General features: G+C 38.3%; 2 protein-coding genes and 1 long non-coding RNA gene across 3 annotated transcripts in view; all 3 read left to right on the top strand.

Moving 5' to 3' along the window:
• Nucleotides 1–241: 241 nt before the first annotated feature.
• LOC307013517 (cell adhesion molecule CEACAM5-like) overlaps nucleotides 242–21128 on the top strand; it is a gene marked incomplete at its 3' end in the record, with an annotated part of 122430 nt that continues 101543 nt past the window's right edge. Inside the window, exons 1-4 of the mRNA XM_079640918.1 lie at nucleotides 242–371; nucleotides 730–1044; nucleotides 1333–1611; nucleotides 1935–2198. Coding sequence (XP_079497044.1) covers nucleotides 308–371; nucleotides 730–1044; nucleotides 1333–1611; nucleotides 1935–2198 — 922 coding nt within the window. The 5' untranslated portion in view covers nucleotides 242–307. The remainder of the gene's footprint in view (nucleotides 372–729; nucleotides 1045–1332; nucleotides 1612–1934; nucleotides 2199–21128) is intronic.
• Nucleotides 2897–20095, top strand: LOC307047147 (cell adhesion molecule CEACAM5-like). Its single transcript, XM_079693892.1, has 5 exons — nucleotides 2897–3152; nucleotides 3253–3525; nucleotides 18071–18346; nucleotides 18670–18936; nucleotides 19627–20095. The coding sequence occupies exons 1-5, from the start codon at nucleotides 3023–3025 to the stop codon at nucleotides 19839–19841; spliced, it is 1161 nt and encodes a 386-aa protein (XP_079550018.1). The 5' UTR covers nucleotides 2897–3022; the 3' UTR covers nucleotides 19842–20095.
• Nucleotides 3750–5697, top strand: LOC307047153. The gene is made up of 4 exons (XR_013810363.1): nucleotides 3750–3949; nucleotides 4049–4116; nucleotides 4190–4268; nucleotides 4437–5697. It is a non-coding gene; the product is annotated as an uncharacterized lncRNA (long non-coding RNA).

Raw genomic sequence — 21128 nt, 5'->3', positions numbered from 1 at the left:
AAGAAATGGTCCAATCTGACCCTTTTCATGGCAACATGCTAACAGTTTAGATGTTTGAAACATTTGGTCATGATTCAACAACACCATGGTGTTATTTGGACATCATATTAATTAATTATAATGGACCTTTGAAAAGATGCTTGTTGCATACCCTGTGAATGATCAACAGTATCGGTAGATAATCTTACAGAGGCATGGGAAAACCCCGCCTACACAGTACTTCCTTATTTTACCTTCATGTATTGAAATCAGCATTCTTTAATCCGAAAGGCAAGATGAAGGAGTGTGATCTCTTTTCTATGATTTGATGATCTTACAGAAAGAAATGGAAGTAGCTGTGATACATTTCATCGTCCTGGGAGTCCTCTCAGGTGAGCTCTTACCGTTTGATACTCTTCAGCAGCTAAAAGTGTTTGGTCATCAAAGTTTAACCATTAAATATTGGTCAGTCAGTTTCTCTCTCAGTTGACAGAAGTTTCCCTGTTGTTCAAATCTAATGTCAATAAGAGGTTTAGAACCCAAACCTGCTGTGAAACCTGGTTAGTAATGTATGTATGTTTGCAGTTTAAAAAAAATGTCAAAGCTCTAACAGAAATTGAAAACAGTCGTTGGGCTTATTGTACCCAGAGGAACTGGATTTTAATTTTTCAGAGAGAACAGATATTATCTTATCTGCAGTTTGGTGTTTTGAATAGTTTCTACATTAGATCCATGTCTGTCTCTCTCCAGGTTTAACTGAAGGAGCTGGTTTGCTGCCAGACGGTCTGAATGCAGCTGTGGGAGGGAAAGTGATGTTCACCACAACACTGACTCCAGGAACAACTTTTCAATTAGTGACCTGGAATTTTGGTTCTAACAATATATTTACTTGGAATGCTAAAAACTTCACTGCATCAGAGTATGAAGGCAGGATCACCTTCTTCATGTCTACTGGATCTCTGGAGCTCAGGAACCTGGCTATTGCTGACAGTGGAGATTACTCAGTTATCATTGTCCCACCTGAAGGACAAGCAATGTCAGGGACAACAAGACTGAAAGTATACGGTGAGAGAAGTTTCACATGTTGCATATCTTTCTATGCTCAATAAAGGTTTGGCGTAGCGATTGATCAAGTAAACAATGATACAAGGCTTTTAATTCTTTGCACACCCATTATCAAATAAAAATGTAGACACATTTTCTTTTTATGTGGAATGAACATGTATAAACTTTCAATGTGGAGCCATTAATAATCAAAATATCTCATCTTAAACATGAGACTCACTCCCAGCCACTTCAGTATTTATTTTCTACTGCAGCTTTATGAGATATTTTGTTGTGTTTCACCCACAGAGCCAGTCTCCAATGTAACGTTAACCTCCAGCAGCACAGAGCTGGTGGAGTTCAACAGCTCCGTCAGTCTGTCCTGCTCCTCCTCTGGATCCTCTCTCTCTTTCCTCTGGCTGAACAGCAGCTCTGAGGTTACAGGAAGTGACAGAGTTCAGATCACTGATGGAGGATCCACTTTAACTATAGTTAATGTGACGCGCTACGACCAGGGACCATTTGAGTGTCGTGTATCTAATCCTGTCAGTGAGGGAACCAGTGCTCCAGTAGCCCTCACCATCTACTGTGAGTTACTAACCTGCATGCTCAGTTTATTTACCAAACAAGATCTAGTTGCAAAGACTTTGGATAATTGTCAGTTTCTTCTGTTGTATTTTTGTTCACGCATGGGTTTATAAAATATTAAAAGATTTGTTCCACTCCTATTTGAATCCATCACATCCTCCCTGCACACTACGGCACAGTCTGAACTAAATCATTGTAAACTGGACACTTATATTTAGAAACAGTTCATTGCATGCTTGCTATGTAATAGAAGTTCATTGTATTTGTATAATAATGCAGTTTTGAATACTGACTTATTGCTGTTGTATTAACCCTAAATTCAGATGGCCCAGAAAAGAGTATTTTGACAATATCTCCGCCAAAAGAGCACCATCAGGAAGGATCAGACATCAGCCTGTCCTGCTCAGCTGACTCCAGACCTCCTGCCCAGTTCACGTGGTTTCTGAATGGTAGTGCGCTGTCTGATGGACCAGAGCTCCAACTGATGAACGTTCAGATCAGTCAAAGTGGAAGCTACAGCTGTCAGGCCTTCAATAACAAGACTCTGAGATATGAAACGTCTCCGCCTGCATCCATCTCTGTACTGGGTAAGTTTGCATTGAGAGGTTTAATGCATATAGACGTGATAAGAAAGGTGTACTCAAATCTCTTTTCCTTATAACATATCAGTTAAAAAAAGGAACCTTTGTTTAACTTAAAACAATAAACTCCTACTATTGTGAGTATTTTGAGACTAATATAGAGAATACAAGTACAATAAATCATACTTTTGCAAGATCATATGCTTGATATGTTCTGGATGTGTTTCCTACATTTTTAATAATAATAGTTGAATACATTTTAAATATTTTTTATTTCTTTAATCTTTGAAACAATTACATTCGAACAAATGGAAAGATAAGTACCTGAAAAAGTTTGATTCCTTTAACTCCCACTGTTTTGATTCAGTTGTAAAAATAGATCCTACAATTAATGAAGCCGCTTTCTGCTTCTGTTAGTCAGTGTGGAAACTGACAAAATATATTCCTAAGAATATAGATCTATATATATATGTATATAGTATAGAGGATATTTATGAGCGATAGGTTGTCCAAAACAGTGCATTTAAAAAAAACTGTTGGCAGTCAGACACTCAGCATGTTATCCATTCAGGGGGAAGTAGAAAAATGTTTGCATTTTATAAAAAGGAACTGTTCCTTTATATTTATAACTCAGGCATTAAATCAGCTTCTTTTGTTCCTGCTTTTATATCTTTCACCTGATCTTTTGCCCCACAGAGGGCGCTTCTGTCACACCAAGCTCAAACCTGCCGATTGAGGGGAACTCTTTCAGATTAATCTGTGACGCTGCTGGCTCTGTCTTTACCAGAGAGTGGAGAAAGGGAGGCTTGGATCTGACTCTGACTGTAAACATGACCCTCACCAACAACAACAGAGAGCTGTCTTTTAGCAGTCTGAATAAAGACGACACCGGAGATTATTCCTGTATTATCAGCAACCCCCTCAGCAGCGAGGAAGCAAAGTACTCCATGATTGTTATCTGTAGGTAACAAACTATAACTCTACTGTTCACAATGATACGTTCGGATTATTGAGGAACAATTGAACAAGTTTTATATTCTTCCAAATATCTGTTTTCCAGACGGACCAGAAACAGTTCAAATCACAGGTCCAAGTCAGATACATGTTGGAGACACATTTAAATTAACCTGCTCGGCTGCATCTGTGCCAACTGCCAAATACACCTGGATGCTGAATGGGACAGAGATACACACTTCTGCTGTGATTTATAAAAACAACGCTGAATTATCCAACAATGGCAACTACTCCTGTGAAGCGATTAATGATATAACCGGGAGAAAATCACCAGCGGTCCATGAACTGACCGTAACACAAGAGCCAGAGCCAGAGCCAGGTAGGAGCACATTAAAGTCAGGAAGAACATAATTATGTTAGCTCCAAATAATTATTTTCATTATTATAAAACCGGCACCTCTATAATCAGAATTAAGGAACGTGACATCTCTCAAAATCTTAAACTCAAATCAAACATACTGTCCTAATCTGTAGAAGTGCTTTTGATTTTATCTTTTTAAATTATCTGTGCCTGAGAGCTTTTGTTTGCACTTACAGTATGTGTTTATTTGTGCCTTGTATCCACAGGGATGATGAGATGAAGAGGCAGTTCCCGTTTACAGAATGATTTAAAAGTCATGTTTTATCTCCTGTTTTATTTTAGTACCACCAGGCTGTTCGGGTGGTTGCATCGCTGGAATAGTAATCGCTGTTTTAGTCGTCATTGGAGCTGTTGGTGGAGGGTACTACGTTTATAACACAAAGTAAGTTGAAACATCTAAACTGCAGTCTGTGTAATGAAAAGTAAAAGTTTGAATTGAGTTGATCTGTTTGCATGTCTGTATTTTATCATTGCTTTTTAGAAAACAACAACCAAGCAGTAACACAATCAGAAGCAACAACAAAGCTGAACCACAATCTGATATTAAAGGTTAGTAATCATGTGATCAAATTGTACATATGTATTAAAAATAAGATGTATCAACACTTTTCTTTCCTCCTAGAACTAGAAGAGGCTGTGTATGAGAACACTTCAGCGATATACGAGAATTAATAGACTCAGCCACCTTCTTTGTGCTAAAGGTACGTTTTAAGATGTATGTTTGTTCAAAGGTTTCTGTAGAAATATTTAACTTAGTTAATCTGAAGGAACCACTATAGAACCACATTATCAGACCACTCATTCTAACATAGGCCTACACTTGATCAAAGCTCTTTGACACTTCCCTCTTTTCACTTCTCGTCCAACAGGCCGTTCAGAGGAAGAAGAGCTTCACAACATAAAGACAAAGCGGCTCTGAAATGTTATCAGATTATTATTTTAAATGCTTTTTCTAATGTGTCAGCAAACACTACATTTACAGTGCAGTAATACCATGAATTTCACATTTTAAAGGTCACCTATTGTGCAAAATCCACTTGTTCATGACATCAACATGTGTCTCCTCTGTGTAAAGAGACTCTGAAAGTTTCAGGAACAAAGATTCTCTCTCTTTTTGTCCTGATCCATTTCTATAAAAACCTGTCTGAAAATGAGCTGATCAGATTTTGGCCACTTTATGATGTCATAACGATTTGTTGGCTTGTGTCACCATTAGCCAATCAGCAACCAACGTAACCCCCCCCCCCCCCCCCACATTATCACCCGAATCTCCTCCTAGAGTTGCAAATGTAATGTATCTCCTCCTATGTTGCAAATGTATTATCTTTTCAATTTACACACGGCATCTATTGCACGTCTGTCCGTCCTGGGAGAGGGATCCCTCCTCTGTTGCTCTCCCTGAGGTTTCTCCCATTTTTCCCTTTAAACTGTGGGGTTTTCTCTGGAAGTTTTTCCTTGTACGATGTGAGGGTCTAAGGACAGAGGGTGTCGTATTGTCATACTGATATTCTGTACAAACTGTGAAGTCCACTGAGACAAATGTAACATTTGTGATATTGGGCTATATAAATAAACATTGATTGATTGATTGACATGTTCTGTATATATCTGAGACCTGTAATATATTGATGAAAAACAGTCAAATACGGGACCTTTAATGTAAACTAAACGACGCGGTGAAACTAGTTAGATAGATAAGTGTGTTTATGTTTAGTTTAATATCTGGCGTTAAGTCCACACTAACAAAAACATTGTTGCAGAAAATGACGTTTTAACTTTTTTACCTCATCAGTGATAAGCATTGTTTGTTGATGAAGTTGAGTGGAGAGGCTAACTGCTAAAATAGCTAACGCCATTGTAAAAACAGACAACACAATTTCTGTAAACTACGACAAGTGTCCTGAGAATCTGAGGTCCGCCCCAAACCTGGGTTCATTAAAATCACTTCAGCACTCCTTACAGCATTATGTGTATTTACAATTTCTCTGTTTAACTAATTTCTATCTCTTTTATGAATTGTCTTTTTGATCAATATATTTAGTTTTATAATTGATTTCAGTTTTTGTAAAGCACTTTGAATTGCCTTTGTGTCTGAAATGTGCTATATAAATAAACTAACCTTATCTTAAAGCATTATGGTAAGTTGATGTTGAGAACTATGCAACCTTACAACTAATGCGACATAACAACAGTGACATCGAGTGGTGGATCAGTCGACTACAACAGAGAAACATTTCCATTTTTTCTGAATTTTAAATATGTCAGACAGGCTGGTATAAAACCTAATTTAAAGTTTTTAAAGGATGTAAGGACCAGTATGAATGAATAAATAAATGCATGAATGTTTCAGCTAAGGTTCGACAAATCTTTAATTTCTTGTTTAAGATTCAGCTCTTATCTAATGGCCTTTTTTGTTTTTGTCTTCTGTGTTTTTTTATGTTTATTTGTAATAAGAATGTTGTCTTGAAAAGGTATTGAGAGGGAATTTGAGTCCATGAATTCAGTAAAAGAACAGTGGGAACAGAAAATATGTAAAAATAACATTTCAACCTAAGTTTGTGGCAATTTTTCTTTTCAATCTTTAACTGGTAGCTGATAGCACTAGAGACAAAGTCAATAGATCGGTGATGTCATTGTATCATTCGTCACATTTACGTTTAGATATTTGACCATTCAACCGCACAGTAGGGCCAGAAGATTAATCAGAAGATTGTCACATTTTAGGTTTATAGCAACCAATCAAACAGTTTTTTAAATATCTCAGTCCCAATCAAAGTCGGACATTGCCATAGACCCTCTACAGCAGCCACAACTACTTAAATTCATCTATATTGGAAACCTTTTGAAATTATTCTTGTAATCTATTTAAAAATACAACATGATACATTTTCGAATTTCTCAAGGTGTCTATGTGCAACAATTAAAGATTTAGGATATTTTTCACAAAGCATGGCTCGTTATTTTTACCTGATGTTCCAGTATATACATTCATGAATAAACCCGTAAATGTTTAGTCGCATCAAACTGTGATGTTCCCATCCCCGACAACGATACTGGTAGTGGTAGATTCCCGCAAGGAGCTCAAGAAATGTGATCTCACATGGCTCCGCTCAGACCGGAAGTACCTGACAAAAATATATTAATCACCACTATTTAACACATGTCTGGTCATTGGAAATATAAAAACAATCATTAATTGTACATCTGTAAACATCTGGTCATTACATTCAAAGTTCATCTTTGTACGAGAGCTGGAAGAACATGTCTGTCAGTCTTCCTGACTCGTACTCCTCCTCCCTTTGACACTGAGGCCCAATCCCAAACCACTCCCTCGACCCTACCCCTCCGTGACGGAGTGAACTCCGTCTGGAGCCACACTCGCAGCTCAACGAGGCTCCCTCCTGTCAGATGGAGGGAGTAAATACAGGAGCAAGCTTTGGGACGGCCTCCCCTCTCTCCGGCAGAAACAGGAAATGCCGTAACTGTATGTAACAACGGTTTCAAATCAGCATCTCTTAGACAAAAGATATAAATTAATAACTCAAATAAAACTCCAAACATCTTTCATTGTGTCAACCTGATGTTTATAAGCTTCTTAGTTTTTGCAACAGTCTGTAAATATACAACTTTATAATAAAATGCACACATTTACCTTTTTCTAGACTAAACACAGGTATGATCCTAAGTTAAAAACATATGAGGTTATCATGAGGTTGTTAACATTGCAGTTTATCAGTGGATGTTTGCTGGAACTACTTGTAAACAGCTTGTTTCCTGACGGACACACACAGCGAAGTCAGCACCGCTGCAGACTCGCTGTTTGAGGGTTTGAAAGCCCACACCGCTCCACACTCGTTGGTTTGGAACAGCCCTCAATATGGCGGACCCTCCGCGTGAACGCGCAAAAGGAGGGGTAGGGTTTAGGGGTAGGGTGTAGGGGGCGGTTTGGGAATGGGCCTGAGTGTCTGTGTGTAAAGGCATCCATTCCTGATACTGTAGATTAGCACTGAGGGGTGTTGGAGATTTTGAGGATGTTGAAAACCAACCTCGTCTCCGCGTGTCGTTTTATAAGCTGGGTGAATTCGGGAAAATAAAGGGATTAAGAAACACCAGAATGCAAGTGAAACAATAATCCTGCTTTTAATGATATACAGTAACGATACAAAATACAAATACAAAGAAATCACGAAGCACTCTGCAGAGTACTCCGGGCTCAGGTTCTACCCCCAGTGTGAGACAGGTCTCAGGAACGGCCGGTGAAAAACAAGAGCGCGAACCAAAGGAAAACACAGTCTTTCATACTAAAACACAGGAGGAGGAGGTGTACGTGCTTTCCCCCAGAGGTCATCTTATTGGCAGAGACCAACACATGGCCTGTCGTACCCAATCAGTGCGACACAGAAGAAGAAACCCGGAAACAAAAAGTCTCATTCAGTTTGACGAAGACCAGACACCTTTTGGTGTCTGGTACGAACTTGCTCTCAACAACAAGTTTCCTTATCTTATTTCACATCTTGCAGCCAGCACACACACATCCCCTTTATGGCCCTTGGTCCCTGAGTCCATCTCCCCCCCTCAGGTTACCACACACAAGTTAAAAGTATGTTTTAAGATATAGTTGTTATAGTTGGCTAAATATACGTAATACATGTTAATTACTTTCATATCAATAACAACGAGGAACACATTACCTATGCTCTTAAGCAGTATTAGAGATGCTTTTCAAATAGTCAAACTTCTCACAGGCTTACCTATAGCCCCTCCATTTGTTTGAGCTATTGTTCACATCTTTACTTCAAATAAAAGGTTTCACATTGTATATTTCCAGCTTCCTTTACACATACTGCTATTATTAACACAAAGTAACTAACCACACACCTCTATTGAAAACAAGTCGATTCCCCTGACAATTGACCTGCTGAACCTCTTCGGAATGTGTCCCTCCCCCACCTCTCTCGTCCCTGTCATAAAAACTGCTTCCATTTCATATAGAGTAATAAAAGATGTTTAAGCTAATTTCTCCACAATGTTTGTAGCCATTTAGTACCCACACATGAAAGAATAAGAACAGAGGTATAGTTGACCAGTAATCATGTAGCATTTATATTTACTTCAATGAAAACACATACACATCTGCTACAAGATTGTGTCACGCACACCCTTTTTTTACGAGGGAAACATTCCAGAGCCTTGGCCTTTCACCTCAATATATTGGGGGAGGAAAGGATACTTTGTCCCTTCAAATTTAACACACATGAACATATATAAGGTGACACCAAAATGAATATACCAGATTTTACTTTCCTGTCATACCCCGTTACTTTAATACTTCAAATAATTCAAATAATCCTTCAATTCCCCCTTTTTGGTCTCGCATTAACGAGACCAACACACATAAGACATTTGAAACAAAACTACTGTCATTCTTTGATACTGTGTCTGTCCCCCTTCATTAAACCCTTGAGAACAGAAAACAACCTCCAATGACAGTGAAGAAACTATCAGAGTGAGAGCCTGAGTGCCAGACGGCAGCATCCTTGCGTGTTGTTGAATCATCAGGGCCCCCCCCTCAGCGGAATACGCCAACAAGGGCAGCTGATAGGGAGGGGGAGATGCGGCCTTTCCTTCAAAGGTGGAACTGATGAATCTGATCAGAGAGAAGTAGACTCCTCTGCTGCCTCGAGAAGTCCCCCAGCCCGCTGACGCCTCCTTCCAAGTCGTCTGCTGTCGGGATGTCCGCGAGGTCCTTCTCCTCCAGTCCGCTGATGCCTGCTTCCAAGTCGTCTGCTGTAGGGATGTCCGCGTTGACGATAGCCAGGTCCATCCTGATGTCCTCCAAGGTCCTAGCCGGAGTGTTCCTCGCCGCACACTGGCTCCAGTAGTACCAGATGTCCCCCTTTGCTCCTCGGCGGACGGCATGAGATGTCCTCTGGGTCACTCTGTAGAGGCCGGAGAACCTGGGGTTGAGTCACGTAGGCCTGACGACCTTCAGCCAGACGAACTCCGCTGTGTCGGCCTCCTGCTCCTCGGGTCCCCCTTTTGGCGTCAGCAACCTGTGTGGAGAAATCTGATACCCACCCCTCAAGTCTACGCTCAGTGCTTCTGGGCCCTCAGGTGTTTGACCCACCACTGGTAGGCCGCTTCAGAATTCTAATACTTGGCCTGTGTCAACAAACTAAACCCCAACATCTTCAGGTGAACTAAATAACATATCTCAATAGCTCTGAATTCCTGACAAGCATCTGTGTTATTATAAATGAAATCCTTGAGATCCCATTTAAAATATAAATATAATATGAACTGCTAATGTTTCTGGTAACGGAACAAACTAATGTTATGGATTAAAAACAACTAAAATCATGATACTGACAAAGTGAATAATTTCCAGGCGAGACTGCTTCTACCTGTCACTGCTTGGATATTATCAAGCTGAAAAATGAATACAGAAATCCAACATACTGTCATCAAATGTCTTTCTATTATGACTTTAAATTAAATGTACATCCCCATAATGATCTAAACAGTCTATGGCTTTTACTTCTTTACCAGGCTAGTTACAAGATGTTGTCTAAATTAAATTCTATCTCATTACATTACTATGTTTTAACTTAGCTGTAATATGTTCTTTCTACACTTCAAACCTCAGTTACTTTAATACCTGTTGAAATATTACCAAATTGTTTTCATTATCACAGTTCACCTTCTCATTCTCATTCTGGAATTACCTCTCTCAGTAGCCCCTTGGCCACTGATTCTGCATCTGTGTTACCTGTTATAACTCAATCAATATTAGAAACATGTCAACATTCATCAAACAGTATCTTATCCCCAGATATGGAGCAGGTTAAACCTAAAACTGTCAATCAATGGTCAGATTGAACATCTGAGTTGGGGCGGCAGGTTTCTTCCAGTCCCTAAATGAAAATATCCCACACTCCCCCTTTTTACACATGTAAACATGTGTAATAAAATCCTGTATGGGAAGAAAACCTTCAGGTAACCAGTGGTTATAAGAAAATACCAAACATCATTCACAAAAGTATATCCATCATCTTTCACAGTAAACACTCCAGGGAAAATAAGTGTTCATTTCCAGCTGGCAGTCCTAAAAGAAACAGAATCTTTAGATTTTAGTTTGAGTTTTACATTTGCAAACCGCCAACTCCTGTGGGAATTAGAAACGGGTCACATGTGCGTTTTTCCAAATGTGTGAAATTGTAGGAAACCTGTGTTTCCCATGGAGCTCCAAAATAATGTATTAGTCCAAAGACATGCTCGGTTAGTTATTGTTTTAGAATCATGCAGTTACACTGATCACATGCAGAAATTCATTCACACCCACACTGTCAGGTTGTAAAGTCAAGTTCGGTCAGCCCCAGAGTCTGTCATTGATAGTGCTGTTCTCAAGTCACACTGTCAGTCAGGGTCAAAGGTCATTTGGTCTCAGTTTCATTGGCCATGTGTCGTGCTCTGCAGAGACTTTAATATTCTACTAGCTGGAGTTGTACTAGTGACATCATTGTGTTGATGTCAACCAATGCAACAGTTTTTCTCGTGTTCGCAGCACCATTTTCTTCAGATGTTTAACAAACAAATGATCAATACACTTTATTAATATACCGCCCCTAGGAAACACAATAACAAATGTTCTGACAAATGTTCATGCAAGGCATTCTTAAGTGAACCTGCAGAAAACGGCCTTTTGAATTAATATTCCAAATTAATCAATAATAATAATAATCCATTTTATCAATTTGTTTACCCTTAGAAGTGAACATACCTCATAATGTTACATCAGGATGTTAAACTAAGCTTTGGCCAAATCAATCATTATTACTGTTTCAGATCTAACTGGAGGTTGAACAAACAAAATCTTTTTTTTTTTGTTTTGTTTACATCATGTAAACCACTAACTTATTTTCCAATTTCAGCATCAGCCTTGTTACTCTCAAATTACATCCTAAATAGGAATATTAGGAATGAAACAAATATTTAATCTTCAGAAATGTTCTTAACAAATAGAGAGTAATGCCATCTTTCTATCTAGTGAATAGCCAACATATTTAAAAAATGTCAGATATACAAAAATAAGCCTAAATACTCTTTTACTATCAAAGTCTAAAGCTAGACCTAAGCTGAACAGTTTTGGTAATGGAAAATGTAATCTAGAAAAAAACAAAACTGGACCTGTGTTCTTGTGTGTTCTTCAAAATACATTAGTAAATACCTTGTGAAGTATTCACAATATAACTAATCCTCTCTAGGATATGAAATCCATTCATCTTTAACCAGATACTATTTCCCTATTTATTTTTAGTTCATGATAATAATGGTATAACGTCCACACGTTTACCCATAGCTAGTCACTATGTCAAGATTATCATGTGTGACATAATAATCAGATGTCTTGTTTGCCAAACAAGGATATTAAACCTTAATCCTTTCAGCATTCCAGACCATCATTAAACAATCAGCCTCCCTTCCTAAACACTAAGCATATCGTTCTACACCACCTTCTGATAAACTCTTGCACAGTTATGCTGTAAAATCATTGCATGATTTCTTCAGAGTCTGAACAGACTGAGACCAGCCTGTCTCAAGATCTTGTCATATTGAGAACAGTCAATGATTCATTGTCCTCTTCAGCTGTAGTCAGTGGCAGGGCCCCCAAAAAGCTAGAACCGGCCCTGGTCAGTGGGCTCCAAGGAAACTCTCTCTGGCATTGGGATGTCCTGAGGGGGAAGGGACCTCTGGATCAATGTGATACAATCAGCAGACACACGTTGTCCTCTGTGCCGCAGAAATCCCCCAAAACTGCAGTACCTCTTCACACCACTGTTGCCTTGACAACGAGGCACAAGCAAACTTTGAAACCCTCCTCTGAGATGTGTTCTTTGCACAGTTCTTCTGTTTGCAATGAGCAACTTTTCACCAACACCCTGATTCAGAGTACAACCCAAAGGTGGCGCACAACTATCCAATGCTGCTGTAATCACAGCAAATCAGCTACTGAGAAAAACTCAATGTAGATCTCTCCCCCAGCGGGTTACAAAATAAAACAGCTGAGTGTCTATATGGTCAGGAATGCTGAAACATGTGAATGCTAAACCCATTAATGGTAACAGTCTTCCTATTCTTCATTACTTCAGTTCTCAGTTAATAGGCAAAACAAAAAACTTTTCTTAACCACTATAGATTCATCTTTAATCTTCTTGCTTATTCTATTCTTTTCAAATTGGTTATCTAAGTTGTGTGTTACAAGCATGGTTAGATTTGTAACAGAATACAAAACTAACTGTATCCAGCGCTATATATTTAAAACAAGTAATCTGACTACAGTTAATGAATATATTTTGGAACACTTAAAGGAATTATTACAAAATGTAATCTTCATTATTACTAAAGCTGAAACCTAAATAAATCATCACGGGACATTTTTCTGTCCTTATTACTTAATTGTTTCAATAAAAACTAAAAAGCATTGTGAAAACTCCCATTTTTGAGAACATCTCTCAACACTTTTATTCCATCTAAGCACGAATGTTTATGACAAACTCGTCCTATTAATCCCAAACGGTCTTTAATGGTATCAATTGTGAACATTTCTTAATATTAATTGTAAATGCAACGTATGTTCTCTTTAGAACAAAGATAGGATAGTTGCAGCTGAAACTGGTTAATAGCAATGTTCTGTTAACCTAGATAAGCCTGTTGTTCTTATATCTAGTAAATATATTCTTATTTCATGTTACTCACAAAACAATATGACATTTTCCAGAATAGCAGTAACTCTATATAACCTCTCAATATATATATTTCTTCCAATGAGTTCGTTATTTCATGTCTAACAAATGTTCCTCTTTCCATGTCGTATTCTAGATGGAGAAATCCACCTATCATATTTAATTTGAATAAAACCTTAACTTTAATGTACTTCATATTCTCAGTAAATCTCTTTTTACTTTCCCCTAAGGTTACTGTATGTAACATAATTTTCCTTGAAGTATAATTAAGTACAATCCTTAGTTAATGACAAATACTATGAAATTCACAACGCAATGCAACGGTATCAATCAGTTGTCAAAGACTATATTTAAATAACAGCAAATCATTGTTTATTAATTTCAATATATCTACCACTTCAAATCACACCTTGATCTGTTAATTTTCTATGTATTTCAGTCCAACTTCAGATCACTAGAGACAAAAGCAAGCAGACACCCTCCGGGCCGCTGCTGCTCTCGAGAGGAAAAAGGGTGGGGGGAACTCTCACAGACAAATACTGACACCCCCTTCTCTCTCCCCCGCTGTAGCTCTCAGCCTCTCCTTTGGAAAAGGGGGGGCTTCTTTCAACAATTAACACTTCTGCTATCCTTTTATTCAATTTTTTTTTTTGCTTGAACCCACTGTCCTCGTAAGCTCTTAACTCACGCTCCTCTCGTTAAAATGTTCCTTTCATTATGACTTCGTATCCATTCATCTGACTTAGGCTGTTTCTGTTACCAGTAAATATTCACAGACTTCATATCTATTGATCTGACTTACTGTCCTTGTTACCAGTAAATATTCACAGACTTCATATCTATTGATCTGACTTACTGTCCTTGTTACCAGTAAATATTCACAGACTCAACCCCCACAGAACAAAGGATTAATGAGGTCCGGTCACTTCAAAATTGCTTTTTGAAGGTTGCGTTACTCTCCTTTGGATTTTACTTATAACTCAACTTCGATTCCTATGAACCTAAGAATTGTTATTCAGATTCGTCTCCTGGATGCCGTCTGAAAACGGTCACTGGACGTCCCCCAACGAGTCTTCAGCCGTCTCCTTTCTGAAAAAAGTACGGGGCCTTTCACCTTCGTCTTACATACCTCGTTGATTCACTTTTATGTTATATAACTTTCCTACCTATCTAAAATATGTATTTGTATATTCCACCGCAACAACTATGACACCGGAATATGTCTCTGACAACTCTAAAATTTAGTTTAGCCAATTACAGACCTTCGATAGAAACAGGCTTGTCTGCTCACCTTTCAATTGTAGGATCCCCGTTTTAGTTGTCAGAGATTATTCTAGGCCTTCTCCGGACCATTCGTCCGCTTGCCGCTGGTGGTCTCTTCCCCGAAAACACCCCACTCAGACACGTCGGGGTCACCACTTGTTGGAGATTTTGAGGATGTTGAAAACCAACCTCGTCTCCGCGTGTCGATTGACTCAAACTCTTCTTCATCAGAGCGCAATATTTCAACCCCCCAATTGCGTGAGACGCGTGCACTCCACTAGCACCCCACCCTCCCGGTTGACATTTGCGATACAGAGGGCTTCATACTCCACTAGCACCCTCCCCCCCCGTTGACATTCGCGGTACAGAGGGCTTCATGGGAACTTTGAGGGGAGCCAGAAGTTGGAGTACCAAACACCGCTGCCAAAATCTCACTCTGAACTCAGTTCAAAACTTGAGAGCCCTGTAACTATGATGCTTTGGAGGCACCTATTAATCTGGAGTGAACTCCTTTCTAACAACTTGTTTACCAATTCAGCAATTGTTATAAGTATAGGAAGTGTAGGTATAGGAAGAGCAGTAGGCCTACTGTAAGTATTTAACCTGTGAAAGCCAGAGAGACTATCCATAGTAAAGCGAACATATCCATTGTTGGAACTCTGAGATATCAAATGCAGAGGAAATGTCAGCCATCAAACTCTGACTGTCCTGATAAATATGAGCCTCCGGCAGTTCTGAAAATATATCAGTGAGTAAATGCAGAACTACCTTTGTGTTGAGGTACAAAGTTTCTGCATAATGAGTTCAACCCACTGAAGCTTCAGGCTCTAAAGCTGCAAGACATCGCCCTCTAGTGGTGTAAATATGTTTGCATGACATACTGATGGTTGATAAAGAGACGTGAATACTACTGTGGCATTAATAATCAGACAACAGCTAATTTACATACTTTCTTCACTATGCCTATATTAGCCTATTTGCCTATTATATATGCAAAACTTTGTACACAACCACTTAAGGCATAATTGTTATCAATAATAATATGCATGAAAGAAAATAATTAGTTATAGGTATAGGTATAGATCAATTTTGCTGTTAGACCAAAGAAAACTTGAAATTATATAACAGCAATTCCACATGACAGTCATGGCAAACTACAGTGAATATTGATCCCATTTACAGATCATTATAATAAATTCACAGGGGATTGTTGTGAACCGAGACACAGGACGCAGGACCCAAACGCAGGACTCGAAGACAGTTTTCCAAAAATAGAATGTTCTTTAATAACATAAACTAAATCGTACTTTCAAAAAATAGAAAGCAGTTAAATAGCCAAAGCTAAGTTGTACAGCAACACAAAAACTCACTTGACAAAAGGTCTAAATCTCAAGGTAGGTATCAGGAGTCAAAAAAGGCCCAGGTTCTCACGACATGAAACATAACGAAGTGACAAAGGAACAAAGAAACACCAGGGCTATATATAGGTGAGGGGGATGGGCACAGGTGAAAACTATCAGGGCAGGGCCAAGCAATCTCAAGGGCGGGAAACACACAGAGGCCGGAAATGTGGGATCTGGAATGAGAGGAAAGATTACTTTCAAAATAAAAACAGGAAGTGACAAGATCAAAACACAAAACTAGAGTAAAAACAAACTAAACCTAACATATCTGTCGAGTCACAACAGGGATGTATAGTATTTCCATTTGATGTAGTAGTCCAGCCATACAAAATAAGAGCCTTGGTTTTAAACATTCATGCTGTAAAAACACAAAAAGCTTTACCTTCAAACTTTTTTTTCTCTAGAATTGTAAGATTTTAAAAAGCTACTTTTTATTTTTCGGAACTCAAATAAATAAATAAATCCCTTTTTCCAGATAAAAAAAAAATCTGATTAAATTAAAGAAAGAAAAAAAGGATGTTAAGCACACATCTGCGCAAATAAATACATACATATGTTAGATTTGTCTGCTTGCTTTTTATGTTTATTTGCATTTAACAATTCTGTATTGGAGAAGATATCGAGTCTGTGAAATTATAAAGTAAAAAAGTGGCAACAAATTCAGAATAATCTAAACAATACATTTCAATTTAATTTTGTGTCAAATATTCTTGTAGATCATAAAACATTAGACAGGATAAATGAAAAGATAGACCTGCAGGTGAAGATCAGTGAAGAAATGGTCCAATCTGACCCTTTTCATGGCAACATGCTAACAGTTTAGATGTTTGACACATTTGGTCATGATTCAACAGCACCATGGTGTTATTTGGACATCATATTAATTAATTATAATGGACCTTTGAAAAGATGCTTGTTGCATACTCTGTGAATGATCAACAGTATCGGTAAATAATCTTACAGAGGCATTACAATGGGAAAACCCCGCCTACACAGTACTTCCTTATTTTACCTTCATATATTGAAATCAGCATTCTTTAATCCGAAAGGCAAGATGAAGGAGTGTGATCTCTTTTCTATGATTTGATTATATTACAGAAAGAAATGGAAATAGCTGTGATACACTTCATCGTCCTGGGAGTCCTCTCAGGTGAGCTCTTACCGTTTGATACTCTTCAGCAGCTAAAAGTATTTGGTCATCAAAGTTTAACCATTAAATATTGGTCAGTCAGTTTCTCTCAGTTGACAGAAGTTTCCCTGTTGTTCAAATCTAATGTCTATAAGAGGTTTAGAACCCAAACCTGCTGTGAAACCTGGTTAGTAATGTATGTATGTTTGCAGTTTAAAAAAAAATGCAAAGCTCTAACAGATGTTGAAAAGAGTCGTTGGGCTTATTGTACCCAGAGGAACTGGATTTACATTTTTCAGAGAGAACAGATATTATCTTATCTGCAGTTTGGTGTTTTGAATAGTTTCTACATTAGATCCATGTCTGTCTCTCTCCAGGTTTAACTGAAGGAGCTGGTGTGTTGCCAGACGGTCTGAATGCAGCTGTGGGAGGGAAAGTGATGTTCACCACAACACTGACTCCAGGAACAACTTTTCAATCAGTGAGCTGGAATTTTGGTTCTAACAATATATTTACTTGGAATGTTAAAAACTTCACTGAACCAGAGTATGAAGGCAGGATCACCTTCTTCATGTCTACTGGATCTCTGGAGCTCAGGAACCTGGCTGAAGCTGACAGTGGAGATTACAGATTTATCATTTCAATACTTGGAGAACCAACAATGTTAGGGACCACAAGACTGGAAGTATACGGTGAGAGAAGTTTCACATATTGCATCTCTTTCTATGCTCAATAAAGGTTTGGCGTAGCGATTGGTCAAGTAAACAATGATACAAGGCTTTTAATTCTTTGCACTATCATCCTCAAATAAAAATGTGGTGGAATGAACGTATACTGTATAAACTTTCGATGTGGAGCCATTAATAATCAATATCTCATCTTAAACATGAGACTCACTCCCAGCCACTTCAGTATTTATTTTCTACTGCAGCTTTATGAGATATTTTGTTGTGTTTCACCCACAGAGCCAGTCTCCAATGTAATGGTAACCTCCAGCAGCACAGAGCTGGTGGAGTTCAGCTCCGTCAGTCTGTCCTGCTCCTCCTCTGGATCCTCTCTCTCTTTCCTCTGGCTGAACAGCAGCTCTGAGGTTACAGGAAGTGACAGAGTTCAGATCACTGATGGAGGATCCAATATTACTATAATTAATGTGACCCGGTACGACCAGGGACCATTCAGGTGTCGTGTATCTAATCCTGTCAGTCTGGTCACCAGTGCTCAACTAACCCTCACCATCTACTGTGAGTTACTAACCTGCATGCTCAGTTTATTTACCAAACAAGATCTAGTTGCAAAGACTTTGGATAATTGTCAGTTTCTTCTGTTGTCTTTTTGTTCACGCATGGGTTTATAAAATATTAAAAGATATGTTCCACTCCTATTTGAATCCATCACATCCTCCCTGCACACTACGGCACAGTCTGAACTAAATCATTGTAAACTGGATACTTATATTTAGAAACAGTTCATTGCATGCTTGCTATGTAATAGAAGTTCATTGTATTTGTATAATAATGCAGTTTTGAATACTAACGTTTTGCTGTTGTATTTACCCTGAATTCAGATGGCCCAGAAAATACTATTTTGACAATATCTCCGCCAAAAGAGCACCATCAGGAAGGATCAGACATCAGCCTGTCCTGCTCAGCTGACTCCAGACCTCCTGCTCAGTTTACGTGGTTTCTGGATGGTAGTGCGTTGTCTGATACTGGACCAGAGCTCCAACTGATGAACATTCAGATCAGTCAAAGTGGAAGCTACAGCTGTCAGGCCTTCAACGACAAGACTCTGAGATATGAAATGACTCCGCCTGAATTCATCTCTGTACTAGGTAAGTTTGCATTGAGAGGTTTAATGCATATAGACGTGATAAGAAAGGTGAACTCAAATCTCTTTTCCTTATGACATATCAGTTAAAAAAAGGAACCTTTGTTTAACTTAAAACAATAAACTCCTACTATTGTGAATATTTTGAGACTAATATAGAGAATACAAGTACAATAAATCATACTTTTGCAAGATCATATGCTTGATATGTTCTGGATGTGTTTCCTACATTTTTAATAATAATAGTTGAATACATTTAAATATTTTTTATTTCTTTAATCTTTGAAACAATTACATTCGAACAAATGGAAAGATAAGTACCTGAAAAAGTTTGATTCCTTTAACTCCCACTGTTTTGATTCAGTTGTAAAAATAGATCCTACAATTAATGAAGCCGCTTTCTGCTTCTGTTAGTCAGTGTGGAAACTGACAAAATATATTCCTAAGAATATAGATCTATATATATATGTATATAGTATAGAGGATATTTATGAGCGATAGGTTGTCAAAAACAGTGCATTTAAAAAAAAACTGTTGGCAGTCAGACACTCAGCATGTTATACATTCAGGGGGAAGTAGAAAAATGTTTGCATTTTATAAAAAGGAACTGTTCCTTTATATTTATAACTCAGGCATTAAATCAGCTTCTTTTGTTCCTGCTTTTATATCTTTCACCTGATCTTTTGCCCCACAGAGAAAGTATCAGGCGCTTCTGTCACATCTCCATCAAACCTGCCGATTGAGGGGAACTCTTTCAGATTAATCTGTGACGCTGCTGGCTCTGTCTTTACCAGAAAGTGGAGAAAGGGAGGCTTGGATCTGACTCTGACTGTAAACATGACCCTCACCAACAACAACAGAGAGCTGTCTTTTAGCAGTCTGAATAAAGACGACACAGACAACAAATGATTATCATTATTATAAAACCGGCACCTCTATAATAGGAATTAAGGAACGTGACATCTCTCAAAATGTAAAACTCAAATCAAACACTCTTCTAATCTGTAGAAGTTCTTATGATTTCATCTTTTTCAATTATCTGTGCCTGAGAGCTTTTGTTTGCACTTACAGTATGTGTTTATTTGTGCCTTTTATCCACAGGGATGATGAGATGAAGAGGCAGTTCCCGTTTACAGAATGATTTAAAAGTCATGTTTTATCTCCTATTTTATTTTAGTACCATCAGGCTGTTCGGCTGGTTGCATCACTGGAATAGTAATCGGTGTTTTAGTCGTCCTCGGTGTGGTAGCTGCTATCGTGTGGTACTTCTTTCATGACAAAAAGTAAGTGGAAAAGATCATAAATATATAACATAAATCTACTTTCATAGTGACACTTTACAATTACAAGTATGGGAAAGGTGATGGCTCAGTATCTCCAAGTTTAGACCCAAAAGCTTGACTCAAAAACCAGGCAGGAGGAAGATTCAGGATCAGCACATTGGAAGATATCAGACAGAACATGTGGAGCTAGAATGGTGTTTTTGGCCCTTGGACAAATGTAGTTGGTGATCCCTGGTGTAGACATTGTGTGTAACAACCTTGTTTACTCAAACTACAAAAGGTTGATGTTCAACAAAGGGCCTGCTCTTATTATATATTCTCCATATGTTCCTAAGCCCTTTAGTTATGACTCGTTTGTGTTAGTCGTTATTGGAGCTGTTGGTGGAGGGTACTACGTTTATAACACAAAGTAAGTTGAAACATCTAAACTGCAGTCTGTGTAATAAAAAGTAACAGTTTGAATTGAGTTGATCTGTTTGCATGTCTGTATTTTATCATTGCTTTTTAGAAAACAAGAACAAAGCAGTAACACAATCAGAAGCAACAACAAAGCTGAACCACAATCTGATATTAGAGGTTAGTATTCATGTGATCAAATTGTACATATGTATTAAAAATAAGATGTATCAACACTTTTCTTTCCTCCTAGAACTAGAAGAGGCTGTGTATGAGAACACTTCAGCGATATACGAGAATGTATAAACTCTTTGTGCTAAAGGTACGTTTTAAGATGTGTGTATGTTCAAAGGTTTCTGTAGAAATACTTAGTTTATCTGAAGGAACCACTATAGAACCACATTATCAGACCACTCATTCTAACATACACTTGATCAAAGCTCTTTGACACTTCCCTCTTTTCACTTCTCGTCCAACAGTCCGTTCAGAGGAAGAAGAGCTTCACAACATAAAGACA

The sequence above is a fragment of the Notothenia rossii genome, assembly GCF_949606895.1.
Source record: "Notothenia rossii genome assembly, chromosome: 7".
Classification (NCBI taxonomy): domain Eukaryota; kingdom Metazoa; phylum Chordata; class Actinopteri; order Perciformes; family Nototheniidae; genus Notothenia; species Notothenia rossii.
This window is presented reverse-complemented; position numbering and strand designations above follow the sequence as displayed.

What these genes read in the sequence shown, in the direction of transcription:
- LOC307047147 (XM_079693892.1), top strand. Translation starts at nt 3,023, where the DNA reads ATGACCCTCACCAACAACAACAGAGAGCTGTCTTTTAGCAGTCTGAAT. An exon ending in GTACTCCATGATTGTTATCT is followed by an intron (nt 3,153 to 3,252) that starts GTAGGTAACAAA and finishes TCTGTTTTCCAG; the next exon opens with ACGGACCAGAAACAGTTCAA. An exon ending in AGAGCCAGAGCCAGAGCCAG is followed by an intron (nt 3,526 to 18,070) that starts GTAGGAGCACAT and finishes TTTCACCCACAG; the next exon opens with AGCCAGTCTCCAATGTAATG.